Source organism: Mucor velutinosus (assembly GCF_035048745.1).
Source record: "Mucor velutinosus strain NIH1002 chromosome Unknown tig00001542, whole genome shotgun sequence".
In the NCBI taxonomy this organism is placed as follows: Eukaryota; Fungi; Mucoromycota; class Mucoromycetes; order Mucorales; family Mucoraceae; genus Mucor; species Mucor velutinosus.
In genome coordinates this window covers 857121-875703 of record NW_027041924.1, presented here as the reverse complement: position 1 = coordinate 875703, position 18583 = coordinate 857121, and the positions used below count along the sequence as shown (strand labels likewise).

General features: G+C 40.6%; 7 protein-coding genes across 7 annotated transcripts; 4 read left to right on the top strand and 3 right to left on the bottom strand.

Annotated features, from left to right (window-relative positions):
* Window positions 1-2359: 2359 nt before the first annotated feature.
* Window positions 2360-3182, bottom strand: ATC70_004975 (uncharacterized protein; the record flags this gene model as incomplete). The annotated part of the gene is made up of 2 exons (XM_064824274.1): window positions 2360-2461; window positions 2517-3182. 2 exons carry the CDS (start codon window positions 3180-3182, stop codon window positions 2360-2362), a joined length of 768 nt encoding a protein of 255 aa, XP_064677210.1.
* A 523-nt stretch (window positions 3183-3705) lies between these two features.
* TVP38_2 (Tlg2-vesicle protein) lies at window positions 3706-5854 on the top strand (the record flags this gene model as incomplete). Its single annotated transcript, XM_064824273.1, has 4 exons — window positions 3706-4435; window positions 4496-5058; window positions 5124-5498; window positions 5555-5854. The coding sequence occupies 4 exons, from the start codon at window positions 3706-3708 to the stop codon at window positions 5852-5854; spliced, it is 1968 nt and encodes a 655-aa protein (XP_064677209.1).
* A 933-nt stretch (window positions 5855-6787) lies between these two features.
* On the top strand, window positions 6788-7899 carry ERC1_3 (ethionine resistance protein; the record flags this gene model as incomplete). The annotated part of the gene is made up of 2 exons (XM_064824272.1): window positions 6788-7414; window positions 7471-7899. The coding sequence occupies 2 exons, from the start codon at window positions 6788-6790 to the stop codon at window positions 7897-7899; spliced, it is 1056 nt and encodes a 351-aa protein (XP_064677208.1).
* Window positions 7900-10717: 2818 nt separating this feature from the next.
* Window positions 10718-13427, bottom strand: ERC1_2 (ethionine resistance protein; the record flags this gene model as incomplete). Its single annotated transcript, XM_064824271.1, has 5 exons — window positions 10718-12153; window positions 12215-12336; window positions 12426-12842; window positions 12910-12996; window positions 13180-13427. The coding sequence occupies 5 exons, from the start codon at window positions 13425-13427 to the stop codon at window positions 10718-10720; spliced, it is 2310 nt and encodes a 769-aa protein (XP_064677207.1).
* Window positions 13428-13944: 517 nt separating this feature from the next.
* ATC70_004971 (uncharacterized protein) lies at window positions 13945-16010 on the top strand (the record flags this gene model as incomplete). Its single annotated transcript, XM_064824270.1, has 3 exons — window positions 13945-14027; window positions 14095-14720; window positions 14779-16010. The coding sequence occupies 3 exons, from the start codon at window positions 13945-13947 to the stop codon at window positions 16008-16010; spliced, it is 1941 nt and encodes a 646-aa protein (XP_064677206.1).
* Window positions 16011-16129: 119 nt separating this feature from the next.
* Window positions 16130-16592, top strand: ATC70_004970 (uncharacterized protein; the record flags this gene model as incomplete). The annotated part of the gene is made up of 3 exons (XM_064824269.1): window positions 16130-16216; window positions 16285-16422; window positions 16479-16592. 3 exons carry the CDS (start codon window positions 16130-16132, stop codon window positions 16590-16592), a joined length of 339 nt encoding a protein of 112 aa, XP_064677205.1.
* A 134-nt stretch (window positions 16593-16726) lies between these two features.
* On the bottom strand, window positions 16727-17281 carry ATC70_004969 (uncharacterized protein; the record flags this gene model as incomplete). Its single annotated transcript, XM_064824268.1, has 1 exon — window positions 16727-17281. One exon carries the CDS (start codon window positions 17279-17281, stop codon window positions 16727-16729), a length of 555 nt encoding a protein of 184 aa, XP_064677204.1.
* Between the last annotated feature and the right edge of the window lie 1302 nt (window positions 17282-18583).

Sequence of the window (18583 nt, the reverse complement as noted above, 5' to 3'; positions counted from 1 at the left end):
GTTCTTAAACAAAGCAGCACGGTTTTTATTGCTCAATGATCTCTAACCGTCTGTTAGGAAAGAGTATTGAGGCGAGAAGTCGCAAGTTCAATGCACGAAGAGCATTCACCTCCCAAAAAAAAAAAAAAAAAACTGCAGTATGCACAGGGCAACACAAGGCAAACCATTGAATATAATTATCAGGCTTTTACTGCGATGAGTATTTTCCTCTGAATTGACAACTAAAAAGCGCGTGATGTGCTTTTTAAGTGAGATTTTATGGATGCAATGAGCAACGTTATTCAAAAAGCTTACAAGTAATGTTTACAAAAACAAGTGTACCTGATTTTTGTAAACAACACATGTTACATCTTCAATTTCGTATCAAGATCGCACACAAGCTTTTCCCTCATCGAATGCACCCTTTGTTGACCAAGGCGAAAGAAAAGGTTCCAAGAATAAGATGACAACAGTTGATCAAAACAACCCTTTATAGATGCTTCCGAACAATGAATAAAGACCTATTTTTGGGGAGTGATGCCATTATAGAATTCCTATCTTACTAAAATCAGTATCACGCGTTTGTTTTCTCTTTATTTCACTGTTTGACTATGGCATTGTAAGGAGAAGACTCGGCGGCATTATGCTTTTTTGCTATACACCATGAAGGGAGAATCACGGCGACGTCCAGCAAATGAATTTTCTCTTGTTCACACGTATAGAAAGCATATAATGCTAATAGCTATGCCTGAAATTAATATAATTCAAACATTTTTGTTGCATGATAAAGTAAACAAAAATGCTGAACAAATGTGCATGTGCTTTTTTCATTGTAAGCGTGAGGGCAATATCTTGAAATCGATCCAGTTTATGTGTTCTCAAAAGCCCTCAAGCCGATGATAGATTACAATTGCTTGCACGCTTTATAGCTACAAGCATCCGTTCTTTCATATTCAATCAGATACTTCATTATCTTTCACTGCCCCTGAGATTGATGTCTGAGCTTATTACTAGCTGATATTTGATTGCAAACTAGACGACACATGCTGCTTAAATGCTCTGCAATAGTTTGCAGACACGTCACACCAAAAATGATAGTTCCATCGCTACATGTACACTATTTTCAGAATTGCAAAGCACCATTTGGAAGCCTTGTGCAGATTCTGAGATGTTTTGATCTGGGTGATATATATATATATATATATATATGATGCGCTGATTAAAATTAGGTACAGGATGTCTGTACACATTTCTTCGGAAACAGCTCAATAGGATTCGAGTTACCAAACAAACAGTAAAACTAAAAGCTGCATATGCCCATCATGATTGACATTAGTAGCCTTGGTCATTTCCATTTCAACTTGATATCATCATGTAGGGCACAGCCTCTGCCGCACTGATGATTGATAGATTACCCATCATGGATATACTTTTCGGTCAATGTATTCTAGACAACTGAGGCTTTAAATAGATTGTGTTGCGTGATAGGCCAAAAACCACTCACAAGTAGCGATATAAAGCGATTGGTATTTCTGGAGCAAAAATTTCTTTCCCCAATTGACCCGTTCCATTCAATTGGGACTCAACTGAAATAAGCTATATGTTGCTTGTCTCGCATTGATCAATTGATCTGGGATGAAGATTTTGCTTGAACAGCCAAATTTGGATCACCATCCGGCCACGTTCTTTAAGACAATATCTGAATGATTCATGTGATTTTTAGGTTACAGGCCATAAGCATCATGGTGAGAGATGTTGAAATAAGATGCTATCAATGAATCAAATGCCATGACCCTGATCATCGGTCTTGGGTGTTTTATTGCAATTAAACGCAGCAAATAAGCTGCGGCATCTGTACATGTTGTTGACATTCGTATGCCTGTTGAGGATGAGGGTAATCTTATACATTGCAATTAAAGAGGGAATTTCCGAAGCATCCGTGTACTCGCCCGAAATCCCCTTTTTAACAAAATTACTGCTTCTTGTTGTTTCAAACAGGTGATGCTATTTAAGTTGCAATTGGTTTACCAGCGAGAGTTACACTACAGACCCCGTGCCATTTTTGACGAAAAAAAAAGTTTAATTTATTTAATGAAAAAGTTGTTGAGTGAGTCAACATTTTGGTCAAGAGGAGACAGCTTGGATCCTTTTGCTTGTTACACATTCACGCGGGTTAAGGGAGGGAAGGGAATAGGATAAACAAAACATTGTTATAATTTCACACATTAAAAAGGGGATGCATCTTGTTTATTTGTTTTGTTCAATGTTGGATACAGATAGAAGAATTTTTGTGGTATATTAACATCTAGAGTTTGCAGAGAGAAATAAAGAAATATCAGAAGGAAGAGTGGGTATCATTTCTTTATCTTGTGCTTGGCATTCATTCTGGTGTATAGGGTGGGATGGGTAAATGAAGATCAAGAATCCTTGAGAGTGTCTTTTTGAGATCACTGGCTGAAATTGGCTTTCCAATGCATCCATTCTATAACAAGAAAATGAGTCAAATGCTGTGCATCATTCATTGATTTGACTATTACCATGCCAATTTCCTTGTACGTTGCTTGCCATGTGCTAGAATCGTTTGTTGTCACAGCCACAATGGGCGCTTTGCGGTTTCTTGGCAGGATATCAAATTCAGTCGATGAGCGAATGTGCTTTGTGGTTTCAATACCGTTCAGGATTGGCATGTCAATGTCCATCAAGATAAGATCGAATGGTCGACATTTCAATATCTCAAGGGCTTTCACACCGCTCTTGACCAGCTCCATATGCTCAATTGCAGCCGACATGTGTAAATTCAGCATTCTCGACAGTATTTGAAGATTAATAGCATTGTCATCGACCAGCAAGACATGCAGTCTGGGCGAGTGGACAGTGTGCGGAGGATTGCTGAATCGTCGTCTGAATGATTTCGATGGGGATGGCAGGGATAATGACAGCGAAGGTAAGGCAGGTAACTGATGGTGCGGCGTGATAGGTGGCGAAGGCAGCGATGTCGATAATGCGCTGGGAGTATTTTCCTGAAAAAACGATGCTGAATAGCGGATGCATGTTGGCTTGGAGGGCGATTTGCCAGCGTCGTGTATAAAGATGGTTGGTGTTGGTGGCATGGAATTGGATGGTTCGCTCGATGCTGTATTTTCAATGAACTCCTTGATGTGCGCAACAGACTTTCGTTTGCTCTGGTAAGCGAAATAATCCATGTTTGTGTTGAAAGAGTAAAAGAAAGGTAAATCAAATGTGCAACCCTTTTTATCTGTTTCTTAAATAGCTTTTTTTTTTTTTTCATTTTTTGCAACACCACACAAATGGCATAAATTTGGGTCGACGGAAAGTCCCCAAATTAGAACATGGGGCCTCTCAATTGCTTGCCACAGAGAGCGACAACAAGTAGAGGAGAAGGGCAATGCGGTTATTCAATCACCCAAAAGAGGGCTTTCTTAATTTACCTTTTATGCTTGGAACCAATCCTGATACAGAGAGTAAACGCACAAACATTGCCATTGCCTTTTTCTTGACAGTGTTGGCTGAAGAGGCGGAAAGGGACAGAAAGAGGAGAAACTGTTTACCCTCCAACATGTTTATTCGAAAAAAGGGGGGGAACTTCCGCCACTTTCCATCAGGCTGATTAATCCAACATACGCAATCTCCGTATACGTATTCACTCTGCCAATTTATTGTGATTTACATTTTTTTTTTTCCTCTTCTTTTTCTCTATCAAATACAATGTACAATATGGAATCACCAACAAAAGATTATTCCAATATTCGATGGAGCTCTCATTTTACCGTAGAAAACGCACCAGTCGAATTAAATCATGGCGATAAAGTTATATTACCTCCCTCAGCTCTGGAACAACTGCTTCAGCAAGTAGGCCCTTCTGGCACATTGCCTTCACCACTGACGTTTGAGCTACGCCACCCTCATACAGCAGCCACGATTCACTGTGGTGTCAAAGAGTTCAGTTCTGAAGACAGCACTATTCAGCTGCCTGCTTGGATGAGAGAATCGCTTGGTCTCAGCAGAGAGGATCATGTCTTGATCAAGCTGTCATTGCTTCCAAAAGGAACCTTTGCTCGGTTGAAGCCGATATCGCACGATTACAGAGACATCACAGACTACAGAGCCGCTTTGGAAGCCCATTTACGAGGACATTACAACACGTTGAGCAATGGTCAAACGCTGTCTTGCAGATATGGTGGTCGTGTGTATGATTTTCAAGTTGTGGAACTGAAGCCTCAAGATGCAGTTTCTATCACGGACACAGACCTGGAAGTAGAAATGGATCCCATCACTAGTATATCGACAAAGTCCAGTGCATCAACCTCAATAGTTCAGCTGAATCAGCCTGTACTAGCAACGAGCATTGCAGCAAAACAGTATCACTATTGGAAATTAGAATTGAATCATGCGCAAAATGTCGTCTTGAATGTAAAGGTGGAGAGTGGGAATGCAGGTAGGGACCAAAAAAAAAGGGGGGGGCAAACAGAAAGAGTGTGGTTCAAGCGTTCTATAGACGTTGTGGTTAGTGGCACAGACAAAACACCAACTTTGGACAATCATGAATGGTCAGATCTATCCAACGACACTGAACGAAGCATTCAAATCAGCAACATCTCAACAGACGTATTGTTTGTGGGCATTCATGGATATACGGATACAGCGGTGTCATGGGAGGCGACTGGGAACACGGATATGGACATCAGCACCAAGAAAGAAGAGGATCAAGCAGAGGATACAACGGGAAAGGTGCAATGCAAGAACTGTCACGCATGGATCGCTGAAAGAACCCTCATGTTGCATGAAGGCTTCTGTTACAGAAACAACGTGGTTTGTGAATGGGGCTGCGGAAAAGTGTTTAAAAAGGATAGTCAAGAGTTACAAGAACATTGGCATTGCGATCAATGCGATGCTATCGGGAACGCGCAGGAGAACGGCGAGAGAGAGAAACACATTGCCTATTGTCACACACTTAAAACATGCGTCTGTACCACCTTTACCACACAGTCGTATGAGGCATTAGCGGAACACCGTCGCACAACCTGTGCTGAGAAGCTGATCACTTGCAGATATTGTCATGTAAGGCAGTATGAATGATTCGCGGAGACCGCATCTCGTTACTGATAGCCCGTTTTGAATTCTAGATTCTGACAGCCCAAGGGGTCGTATCACTTGATTCAAGAGACAGATTACTAGGATTGCACTCGCATGAAAGTTATTGCGGGTCTCGTACGATAACCTGCCAGAAATGCAACAAGCCTATACCCATCAAAGATATCACCGTACATGCCAAGATACATGATGTTAAACGCCAGCAGCAAATTTTACCGCCCGTATGTTGCAATCGGAATTGCATCCGCCCAAAGCAGAAGAACCGACTGTCGTTGTGCCAGTACTGCTTTGGTCCATTCTGGATCACTGAGGACGATCCAAAGAACGCCAAATTGATGCAACGAGTGGCTCGCAAACTTCATTCGCAGTTAACCGTAGGATGTGGTAATGCGTGGTGTAGAAACAAGGTAATTATTATGAGTGCAATTGGTGCTGTGAGCAAATGACTAACATCATGAGCCAGTATTGCGCAACGAGTACAAAAGACCCAAAAGACGCTACGACCGCTGCAAGTTTATTAATCCCAATGATTAAACATTTACCAAAGGAATTAGCCTCGTATAATCCAAATCCCGAGCTGTACTTTTGCGTAGATGAATCAGTGACAAGAAAAAAGGCGCTGGCGGAATCACTAGCCAGTCAATTTGGGGGCAAGTATGATTTGGGCTGGTGTGTGGTCGCCATTGAGAGCAGTCAGGAAGATCCGGACAAAGCTCGATTATGGTTAGATAGAAATGCACCTAGAAAAAATGTGAAATATTGAATAAATCGCCCATTTACTGCTGCTGTATCCATCTCCCATAGATGTACAGTATGGTAAATGTAAACAAACCATTAGATTCATGATCCGAAATTTCGAGCTACTCCTTTTTGCATTCATGATTTCGACATGTTTGTTAATTACAATTGCAAATTTATTTGTCAATTGGATGTGATGGGGGCCGTATTTGTGTATTAGGCTGCTGATACACCATAAGCAAAATGGTGTTAAAGGGCCTGCGTATTGTTTACCGCTGCCATAATTTGATTTGCCTAAATTCGACCATTCATCCCCGTTTGAGAAGAATCACATTACTGCTCTTAATCAATTCTTTCCAAAATGAATGCTAAATTATCTGCAATTAACAAATGTCTGCGCAACTGTGTGGTTTCCATGTATCTTTCCGTCCTTTTTCTCTGCATTGTATCAGAGCATATGCTATCATGGAGGATCTAAGGCAAATCGTCATTTGTTTTGATTTCCTCGAGTTGGGAAATCAATAACAAGGTTTCATATTCATAACCTGAGAAAGAGCGTTCCTGAAACGAGAGATAAATAGCTCATCAATGCATCCTGATTACCAGCAGGTTACACACCCATGGTTATTGACACTCTGAACTCCTCTTTCCTGCTGCTGACTCGCTCGGATCGCTTTCCTGTTCCCCTTCTTCCCTCACTAAAACCAACTCCACCCATCCTTCCTTCGTAATATAATGTGAAGAGTCGTCAATCATTTTTTTTTCGATTGCTAAATGTAACATAGCATTACGAAATAATTCACATCTCCTGGATCGATGCCCTTGATTTTTTTTTTATATAAAAGAGGCCAGTGTCAAAACACATTTCTTTTTTCATCAATTCATTTGTTATTCTATTAACAAACGGTCTTTCAATCGCTACTACCGCTACCACTACATCTTTGACCCTATTTACCACATGAAGTCCTCAACATTGGCATTTGTTTCCGCTCTCGCTTTAAGCGCCTGTCTCTCCATTGCTAATTCTCAGCCAATTCATAACACAGATCTGGTCAATGTGAACACATCTACTCAAGTTGTCAAGCCTGTGGCCAATCAAAAGCGATATGTCAAACATCATTCAAGCGGTAGGAAGAAGAGATCTACGACTACCAAGTATACAACAAAGTATACTACCAAGCGCACTACCAAGTATACCACCAAGCATACGTCCAAGAGCCATTTGACGAAGCGTACATCGAAGCACTCCAGCAGACACTCTAAAAGAAGATCTAGCAAGCACTCTTCCAAGAAGCATTCTAGCTCAAAGCATTCTAGCTCAAAGCATTCTACCAAAACGTCTTCCAAGAAGAGATCATCCACCAAGAAACCAGCCAAAAAGTCTTCTTCTAAAAATTCAGTCAAGACGAAATCAATCAGTAGCTGTTACAAAAAGGCAACATTCACGCAATACTGGATTCCCAAGGAAGGCGATAAAGACATGCTGAACGACGGCAAAATTGTGACATTGACAGGCCCAAAGAACAAGGCACTTAAATCAGACTCTGGATCAACTATTGCCAAGGTATCCAAGACAACATACGATGTAAGTATTCTTAATACTTGTCAAGAAAAAGCATGCATTGACCTGATTTTACATAGAAATTCCAAATGGAGGGTACTGGTCTACTCAAAAATGGTGTCATGGTCAATCTAGGCGACAGTGATAAAACATTCCAAAAGGTGGATCGTTCAGAAGCTCCCTATGGTCTCGGCAGCGATGATAACATTCATTTAAGTCCCTGGGTCAGTGTAGCATCAAATGATCTCAAAATCGGTACAAAGCTCTATGTCAAAGAATTGGATGGTGTCAAATTACCTGATGGCAAGACGCACAATGGCTGTGTTCGTGTGGACGATGAAGGCTGGAGCTTCCATGGATGTCAGCTCGATTTCTTTGTGCTTCAATTCACTGCTTATGAGAAATTAGAGAACATACTGCCTGAGAAAGTTACTGTATCAGCACAAGATTGCAAGATTTTGGATTATGTTACTGATTCCGTCAAGAATTGGGCTGTCATTAACAAATAACTCTCATACCACCCTTCTTCCCTCTTTCTTCAGTTCTGTACTATACACATTCCTTGTCTCTATCTTATATAACATACATACATACATACATACATACATACATATTATACATATTATACATATCTTTTCTCTCTTTTTGTTGTCAGTAATAAAAAAAAATCCTTATTAGAAATTAAATACATGTCAGTTGATCTTAATTGCAATTAAAACCTGAATTTGGGTTGGTGATCTCTATAGGAAGAACAATAGGAAATTCAATCCCGATAGCCAAACAAATACACAAATGAACATTTTTAAGTAGCCTTTTATACTTGGGAACTGATGATAAATAGACTCATTTCAATGTACCATCGTTTGTGTTTGTGTCTGATTCTCATGCAACACGTTTTCCATGTCATATCAGCAACATTTGGAGGAGTAATCCTCATCAAGAGCTTCAGCCTATCGGAAACAATGATTAATTAAGCTATTGTTTACGGAGCACACAATTTAAGGTACATGGAACCACGCAGTTGACATTAACTCAGTTTAAGGGGAACAAACTCGTTAGTTTACCAATTGATGGCTCGAAATATATATATATATATATATAGCTTTCATCTGTAGAAATTACATTCGCCTGCAGTGTAGCTTCGTATATTAGGCTTCACCAAACAAAGCGGTGATGATTGTACCCAAATTGCCTTGATTTGCGCATCATTGCTTGTTAAGACACTACCAACCTGTATTGAATATCATGAGGGCTTTTTTTTTTGCTCTTTGCTCCAGCGTGTGTTGCAACAGCAATTTACAGGCAGTGTTTTGATCAGTAGTCAGTTTTCTATTCAAAATGTGTTTAACTTGCATGCTTGATCTTCATGCTCTAACACTAATGAGTGGTTCAACCAGGCCTCCGTAGGACAAAGTTACACACAACAACTACTAGGTAACAACGGCCCGTGTCCGTTTGATAGCTCCATACTTTTAAGGATTAGTTTTGGATGAATGATCACATCATATAGCAAGGAACTGATGCCATCTAACCCTCTTTAATATACCAAGTGTGGTGTCGATTATGTAATTACCATACTTGCTCTAAAGATCAGACATGTGCCTGTAAAATTATCACGAACGTATAGCTTTTATTGTTAAAGAGCTTGCTTCATTGCATAATAAAAATCATAGAACATCATCATTATATATACTAGAACAGAACAGCATTGTCGTAGCAAATCAGAGATTAAAAGCTTCTCTCCCAAGAACACAACGCATCTAATTCAAGTTATTTCTTGCCTGCTATTTGGCTGTGAATTGAGTGATTTGTGGTTTTAAGGCAACATTTGGTAACACTGACCTTAAGAGGGTTTTACCGTAGCAAAGTAAACCTGCAAAACCATAGTATTCAAGCAGTAGATTTGGCTTTTCATTTCCATCATTAACAGGCTTATCAACAACATGACGCATCAAAATTTGCATGAATTAGCTTTACCAAAATCAATATCCCTTCTATTCGACTATATAAATTGTGATGATCAGCCTGTACTTCCTAATGCATTCTAAGAGTTCTTTTTAAGGCGCTTCCAATGATGCCAAGTAAAATAGGTGTTTTGACTGAGCTAATTGAGCTATTTTAAAAAATATAAAATGATGTTTTTGGCCGAAATGTCAAAATCCTGCATATGAAAGTCTCATAAAAGTAATTTCAGAAGTTGCTTTGGGTCGAGAGGAACATTTTGATTCAATATATACCATAGCAAAAGTCTTCGTTTTCAAGGTGAAAATCATGAGGGATACCTCATGGTTTTGAGTCGATTTTTGGCCATGTTTTTTTTTTTTTTTTTTTTTTTTTTTTTTTGGTCCAAAAAGTCGAGCAAAGGTATCAGGATGTTACTGCTACTCAAGTACAATTGTTTGGGGGGGGGTAATTCCGGTGGCTCAGAAAGGCCTACATGTCAAGATATGAAGGCCTGAAAGCTGTCAAATTTGATTGTATCTCATATCTGCTTGTAGTGCAGCGTCATCGAAACAAGTATTGAAACTTGATCTAATGTTGTTATCCAATACACACATCAAATATGTATGGGACATTTCACATAGGACTAGGAAATCCATAATATAAACGATTTTGCGCGCAATTTGTATTAGTACAAAGAATATAGAATGTACCACGTTCAAGGGTTTGTGTATCATGTGAGAATGCATTAGATATGGTAGCTGTTCGTAGCTGCCTGTCAAGCATTCCACATGATACAATCGTGAACAATGCATCATGCCGTGTAATCTTGCTTTTTCTTTATCCATTGCATATACAGCGCATTTGACGCATGCACGAGCAATCACCAGCGCCATATCATAAGCGTAAAACGCGTGCAGATATATTTGAAGGTGCGGATATACATGATCCAACAGAATGGACCATTGTTGTGTGAATATTCATCGGATATCCAACCTTATTACTCAACAAATTGCTGTCAAGGAAGAACACGCATGATTCCGTTAGATTTGACTATTTATTTCAACGATTCAAGATTGATCTGTTTTATACGGGCTGGCAAAGGAAAAAGGAATACTGTTAAAAGGGAATATTAGCAGAAAGAGAGGGAGAGGGAGAGGGAGAGAAAGAGACAGAGAGAGAGAGAGCGTATATGTACATGATTTTTGATAATAATGATAGAAAAAAGCAAGTGAACAGTGCCAAAGAGATATAAATTAGAGAGGAAAAAAAAAAAAAAAAAGTAGAGAGCCTCATTACTATAATATACAAATGACTCTCATGTACTAAACACAGATGAAAATAAAAAAGCAAGTGAGTAAAAGGAAACAATAGGAAATAAAGGGATTAGAATGAATCGTCATCATCATCGTCAGGAGCTTCAGATAGAGGTGATGGTGGTATATAATTTAAGTCTGCTGGATCATCTTGCATCTGATATACGGGCGTGGATGGTGCTTGTGTTGTGGCTGTTGTTGTTGCTGCTGCTGCTGGTATTTGTGCTGCTACAATCACGGGAGAAGATGACAGGGCAGATTTCTTGTGTACAGTGGGCTTCTTCTTTGTCTTTTTTCGTTTGATGCTTATACTACTACCACTACTGCTGTTATTGCCGGATGATTTTGATTTCTTGTCATCTTCATTTTCATCCTCAGATAATGGCTTCTTCTTTTTGATCTTTCGGTTTGGCCATTCTTGCTTGAAGATGAGACGGTGACGCTCACAACGTGGACATCTCTTGGGATTCCAATCAGTAAATATCGCACTAGGGCTCCATGTCCATGTTGCTAGCTCATTGGTGATTGACATATCCGCTCCTACTTGCTCCGAGATATCTTCCTTCTTCAAGGGACGAGAACAGGCGATGCAAGCTAGAGGAGCTTGTTGCTGACGATGGCCATGCGCAGACAGAGGCGATGCTGATTTTTTGGCTTTTCTGGCAGGGGCAACTGGCACCTCTTCCATCTCTGATTCCAATTCTGTGCTACCAACAGACGAAAGATCCGACACATCATCCAAAAAATCATCAAAATCATCATGGCTTTCAAAGAGACCGTCGTCCATTTCTCGTCTAAAGAAATGCTTGCAATCCTCCTCCTCATTCTTGATGCTGTTCAATTGGAGTCGAGGTGATAGACTGACAGCTGAATCCGCTTTTGATTCACTTGAGTCTAATGAAGATGACTGTGGCGAGTCCGGCTGTGTCGGCGATTCTTTGCTGTGTCTGGATATTTGTAGATTTGATTTTGATTGCTCTTGATGTGGATGCTGATATTGGAAATGCTGTTGTTGCTCCTGTTGTTGCTGCATGTAGACTCGATGAGCAGCATCACGATGGATCTCTGGATTCACTACCACTGTGATTTGACCCGACTGGTGATGATGGTGTGTTTGCTCTTCTGATTTCAAATAACCGGCATCCATCGCAGCATCTACCAACAAATCAAGCAATGGACAGTCCGATACTCTGCGATCTTTTGGTGCAGGCGACATTTCCTCATCACTCCCACACAAGAAATCAATGCTCATGACCTTCAATCGAGCCATTCTCTCTGTCGTTGCAGTGGTCGGTGACACAGGCATGGGTGGAGTCGCTTCCTTTTTGATGGTGATGTGTGAGTCCAATTCCATCATTTGCTGCTGCTGTTGCTGCTGCTCTCCAATCAATTCTTCCAATGAATTGGAAGGTTTTGGTGATGGCTCAATGGAAGCTCTCTTTGAGCGTCTTGTGCTTGGATTAGGAGATGCTGATGGTGAGTTTGATTGCGAGTAATCGACGTATTCTGTGTAGAAGGAAAAGATCAGTTGGCTATTAAGGTTTCTATTTTGTTTTGTTATACAAACCTTCGTGTAAAGCCGACTTTCGCTTCCGCGTACTACGCCTGGTACCACCTTGCTCCTCTTCTTTCATGTCGATTGGTGTGCTCTCTTTTGTTTCAAGTGATGCAAAATATCCCATACCCAAACTATATATATAAAAAAAAAAAAAAAAAAAAAAAAAAAAACCTCACATTGAGTCCTTTTGCCTTGCGCATTATAGCAGGCGGTAACTTACTTTTCACATGTAATGCATCTGCATTCGCAGTTGTTTTCGCCAAAATAATGCTTGCCATAGTACACAGTGATCTCTTCGCCGCATTTGATATTCTTCAGCACCTTGAAAGTGATTGAATTCTGACCCAAGGATATGAATTTGCAATTGCTATCACAATCGTGGTTGGCAAAGCGGGCAGGACCCAAAAACAAACAGCTGCAGTTCTTGCGGGTAGACCACATGACGCTGAAATCGCGATTGCCCCTCTTCAATTCGGCATCGTCCTTTGGATCCAAACATGCTATCATGCCGGTCAACAACCGCATTTCATCGCCAACCTGCCAATCCTTTGTAGCGACCAAACAGGCTTCCACTCTGCGTCCATTGCTGCCATAGCGTCTCGTATCTCCTACCTCATAGCCTGCATTGGGCATGTACCTAGCAGGATCACAAGGTTCAAATTTAATTACACCAAAAAATATATCCCATAATGAGTGTAACTTACATGTATAAATACCGTTTCATATGCTGGACGAATTCCTGAACTTGCTTTTGGTTTTTGGCCATGAGATAATGCTTGAAATAGCCCAGTCTATTTCAAAAAGTGTGAGCAATTCAGTGTATCCTCAACATGATGTATATACAACAGAAAAAATTTTTTTTTGAGTGTGTGAAACATGGGCATTTCAAAGATAGAAGAAATGGTATTACAGCACTAAATCGCAACACACATACCCACAATCACACACACCCAACGCATTGGACATACACTTACGCTAATAGTTCCGTTACAGCATCCATGGGCCTTGCCTTCTCCAGTATGTTTCTCTGAATGATATCCAGGATGGTTTGGTTGGAGACCCTTGGTTTACGATGGTCGTTGTTCATCTTGATCGTAGCAAACCACAAGAACATGTTGTCCAAGAATATATCTGTAAATAGATCGTCGTATCTAGACAGCACCTTGAAGTTCATCAGATTATCCTTGTTTTCTTTAGTGTTGTTATTTGTGTTTGATAGCATCGTCAATGTGTATATGTTATTTTTGGGGAATGAGTTATTTTTTTTTTTTGTGGTTTTTTGTTATATGAGACTATGAAATGTACAGTGGATTTAGCTGTTCATTGAAATGGAGGGTGTGGATAGAAAGATGAAGAGAAGGAAAAAAAAAGAAAAAGAAGAAAAAGGTATACAACAGAGAAAAAGAACGATGAAAAGGAATTTTATAAAGGAAAAAAAAAAAAAAAAAAAAAAAAATGGAAACAGAAAATGGAAAATCAAATGGGTTTGCAAACAATCGCCACCTAAACCCTCTTTGCCTTGCCCAATGACAGATGATGATTACGAAGCTAATACGAGTACGAATTGGATCAAAGTGATATCATTTGTGCAAGGTAAATGTACTACCACCATTTCGCTTCTTCACCTGATCAAGAACACACACCATATAAGATTTGCCCCCCCCCTCTTTGCTGGCTCCATCTCATCTCTCTCTCTCTCTCTCTTTCTCCCTCCCTCCATCTTTATTTACATTGAAAAAATGTCTCGCAATATAGACGGATCCATCTTCCAGGTTGATTCACCTGAACCCACCCTCATCAAAGTAGAAGTTCGAGATCCCGGGTAATTTTTGGTGAGATGTTCCCTTTTTAACAGTGTCTCTAACACTTCATACCACCTTTTTATGCAGACAACACTATCAAACTCAGTCTTGGAAGAATGGCCTAGGAAAGACATCTGAAATAAGCATCTATCCAAATGATAAGGACTACACAAAGGATTCGTTTTTTTGGAGATTAAGTGAACACGAAATTGACGCTGATTTCAATTTTCCCATCTTATTGGGCTATGAGCGCACAAATATCATCTTGCCAAATGAACACGGTACAAAGAGTACTATCCATTTAAATCATCGTGGTGAGGAAGCATCCACCACTGTTAAGCCATTGTTCCCTTATTCGTGGAATGCCGAGTGGGCTACAACTTGTAAAGTGACAAATGCACCTGTATCCAGCCTGCAATTCCTGATCAAAAGAGATCTGGGTACGGCTCAGTTTTCCATCGATAAAATCGGCCAACCTGTGTCAAATGAGAGTGGCGAGACTGGAAGAAAGTTGATTTTGGGTGCCTTCGCGTTGGTCTATGTGGTTGATGGCCATGTTCGCATCGGATTAGACGAAAATAGCCCTCAGGGTCACAGCAATGTCTTGTCTGCTGGACAAACCTTGTATGTTGAACGTGATGAAGACGCTTCTCCTACGAGTATGATCATTCAAGCATCAGATGCCAGTGGCAGTGTCGGTCGCCGTGACCAAGGTATGATACAGTGGAGTGTGTGCATTTTCCCTTTACTGAACACGTATATATCATACAGAAGACGCTACCGTTATCACTATCCAAATCACAGAGGTGAAACCAAAAGGGGCTCCATCAACAATCGGCACAACCATCTCTGATTACTTTGCCTTACAAACAAACAATTATTCAGCCTTGAATACGCCTGCTCTACCAGTATCTCCTGGTTCTACTTATCAAGCATCAGCCGGGGGATTGGTTTCAGCTGCCACACCCAACAGTAGTACGACAACAGGCCCTCCTCCTGCAACTGCAGCAGCAGACGATGATGTACCCAGCCGACGTCGAGAACCTCGTCGAAAGGGATCACTTGTTGTCTATGATGACCAACCCTATTGGAATCTTCCGCAAAACATGGCTCAGCGCATGGCAGCACAGGAAGCATCTGCCTCTGCCTCTGCTATCCCTAGCTCATTCGATGATGTAGGAGGTGAGCTGGCTTCCTCTATGAAGCAGCAGCAGCAGCAGCAGCAGCAAGAAACTCACAAGGAGAGAAGAAATAGTGTGTCGATGCTGAGAGGCAAGTTGGACGCCACGCAAATCTATGAGCCTCCCAACTTTTCCTTGAATCAAGATACAGACGTGCCACCTCCCGTTGTTCGAGATAGGTTAGTGGTAGAAGACTACCCAAAGCACACTATCAGCACAGCATGGATCAAAATGGTAAAACAGGGATTGAGCGAGTGGTTAAGAATGCCTGTGATTGTGTGCAGAGGCACAGAAGATGGACCTGTTGTAGGTATCACGGCAGCAGTGCATGGCAATGAATTGAACGGTGTGCCATGTATACATCGCGTCGTGTCAGAGATTGATGTCAATAAACTACGCGGCACCGTAGTTGCCGTTCCTTGTGTCAACGTATCTGGCTATCTCAAATTCCAGCGCGAATTTGCAGATGGCAGAGATTTGAATCGATTGTTTCCTGGGCGCGAGGATGGCTTTTCAAGTCAAGTCTATGCCTATCAATTGATGAACAAGGTGATTTCTCAATTCAACTACCTAATAGATCTGCACACGGCTAGCTTTGGACGAGTCAACTCTTACTACGTGCGTGCTGATATGAATGATTCTGTTTCTGCCATCATGGCCAGACTGCAGCAGCCTCAAATCGTACTGCATAATTCGGGTCAAGATGGCACACTTCGATCTGCCGCTTCTGCACGAGGCATACGTGCAATCACTGTGGAAATTGGAAATCCACAGTTATTTCAAAGCCAATATGTTCAGGCAAGTCAAAGGTTTCTGATCTGATCACTGATTGTGGTCATGGTCGTTTATTCATTTACCCTTTGTACTTACCCAAATGTCCTACCTTGAATGTACAATAGTGGTCTTATATTGGCGTGATGCGTATATTGGATCATTTGGAAATGTATACCCTGGATTACCAACCCATAACAGATGACCAGGTAGCATTAGGCCCCCCTAATACCATTTTGTGTTCAAAGGGATTTTGGGTAATGTGAAATAGGAATGATGAGAAAGTGGTTCGATGTTGTCAGCTCACCCACCATGATAAATATAGATTTACACTAAAACGGGTGGTGTTTTAGAGGTGTATCCTGGAGTAAATACCATCATTAAAAAGGGAGACTTGATTGCTCGTATAAAGAACATCTTTGGTAATGTGGTCGATGAATATTATGCACCATGTAGTGGCATAGTAAGTGATTATACAGCATGGAATAGTGACATACATCTTACTGTGCGTATCTGCAGGTTATTGGTCGTAGCTCAAATCCTGTGGCAATGTCAGGCGATCGTATCATCCACTTGGGTGTTATTAAAAAGAAGAGCGAGAGTCTGCCCAAGGAAGCCAAAGAGAATTATTGAAAGTGATAATGATAGAGATAGTTTATTGCTTGAAAATAAAAATACAGGCGGGGGGGGGGAGAGATGCGAATTAAGATTTGAATGCTTATATAATATGTATAAATGTTGTGCTTGAGTGTGTATATAAATATTCTTTAGATGGGAGTTCTGATGGAACTAAAAGCATGAGGCGAGTAAGCGTATGCGGTCATTTTTTGTTGACCACAATGGCCGCCCATATAAAGAGGAGAGCGAACATCAGCTAGAAAGGTAGGCTGATCATCGTGATGAAAGCTGGAGGATGTACTGCTAAGACCAGATGTGGTATCGTCAAGGGAAGGCATTGGAGAGCAAGACAGCTCGACGTGTTGCTTGCGAGTCTTGTTTCTTTCCTCGATTAGAATCTTGGCTTCAGCATCATAATCGCGAGTGGGATCGATTGGCTCGGGTTCTTCAGTAAAGCAACCAAGTTCTTCAAAGAAAAGGTGAACACCGTCGACATTTTGGATATGATTCTCGCTGTCAATCACGCATTCTTCAGGATTCAAGGACAGGATGGTAGCAAGGTTCTCTTGACATTCACAGTCATCGATCCAGTTGTATTCTTCTTGATCTTGTTCTTCGTCGTTGTACTGGTAATCATCTTCAGGCGTAAGACACATGAGTTGAAGACCAGGAATAAAGTCTTGTTGTTCTTGTTGATTCATCATTTTGTGCAGTTGTCAGTTTTCTTATTCTAATTCAGGGTATAGTTCAGTTGATTTAAATCGTTGATTCCATTAGAACAAATCAATAAAGTATAAAGTATGTTGAGTGATTTAGAGTTTTTTAATACAGAGTAAAGTCTTTAGTCAAAGTAGGCCACCCTTATATACTAAAAAATTTTACTACAAATATGGGTTTTTTTCGATCTATGTTTAATCTCAATATTCGGGCATTTCAGGGTGGTATACTTAGACCATAGCAGACCAACCAATCGTAATACATTTCGATATATTTGATAGACTTTCCGCCACTCCAAATCCTGTGGCGAATTAAGGTTGCATCAAAATGACCTTAAGATTCTTGAGATTCTTTCTTATAGTAGACGAGATACTAAGCAATGTAGCCGCAGTCAACGTGAGAATGCAACACATGGAGCCAAGCCTAGATGGCTAAAACAGCAAATGTTGAGCTATAGTATCCGCGGCCTCATACATGTCATGTTAATTGAGCGGGCGAAATCAAACCCCAATTTGTAACTACGTGCTGGTATACCTTCAAAAGGTAAATGAACCGAGCAGTGTTATAATTCCCAAGAAAGGTTACACTGTCGTGACATGACGAGCAGGAGAGACATACCATTTATTCGAATAAATATCGTGCTCATTATTTCTTTGAATCATCACACTGCTTTTTTCACCTCTCTGTTATCTTGTTTTTTTTGCTGTAGAAATCAAAACACTTTGGTTTATTCGGCTAATCTCGGAAACTTGTTCTCAAACCAGGTCAATAAACATCCTTGGCTTGCAAGTAAATTTTTTTTCTCACCCCGCATTCTTTGGTATGTTTTACTAGAGAATCCCAGAGTCTCCCGGATTGATTCGAAAGGAGGAAATCCGGCAATTAACCCCAAAACAGAACTACGTACATGGAAAAGAAATACAAACGGCTTTGTGATAATGATCTGGCCTTTCCTCTGAATGAATGGCACTAACCCTCACATATTACAGACATCTAGACTGATTCCATTCCACTAATTCCTCCTTTTCATTAGAATGAACTATATATTCGATTTCTAAAGCGCGAACCTATCTAATCTGCTAAAAAAAAAACCCCCCCTCCCCCCCCACACAATTATTCAACTGATAGAATACGTTTATCTTAAACTTTCTAATGTGCATAAATTGTTCTAATTTACATCATTATTGTATCTTTGTCAGCGTTTGCATCAAGTGTCAACAATGGACTGCATGAGCATACCAGCGATCATCTTCCATTGGTCGTTCTCATGTTAAACATTTTTGTAGAAA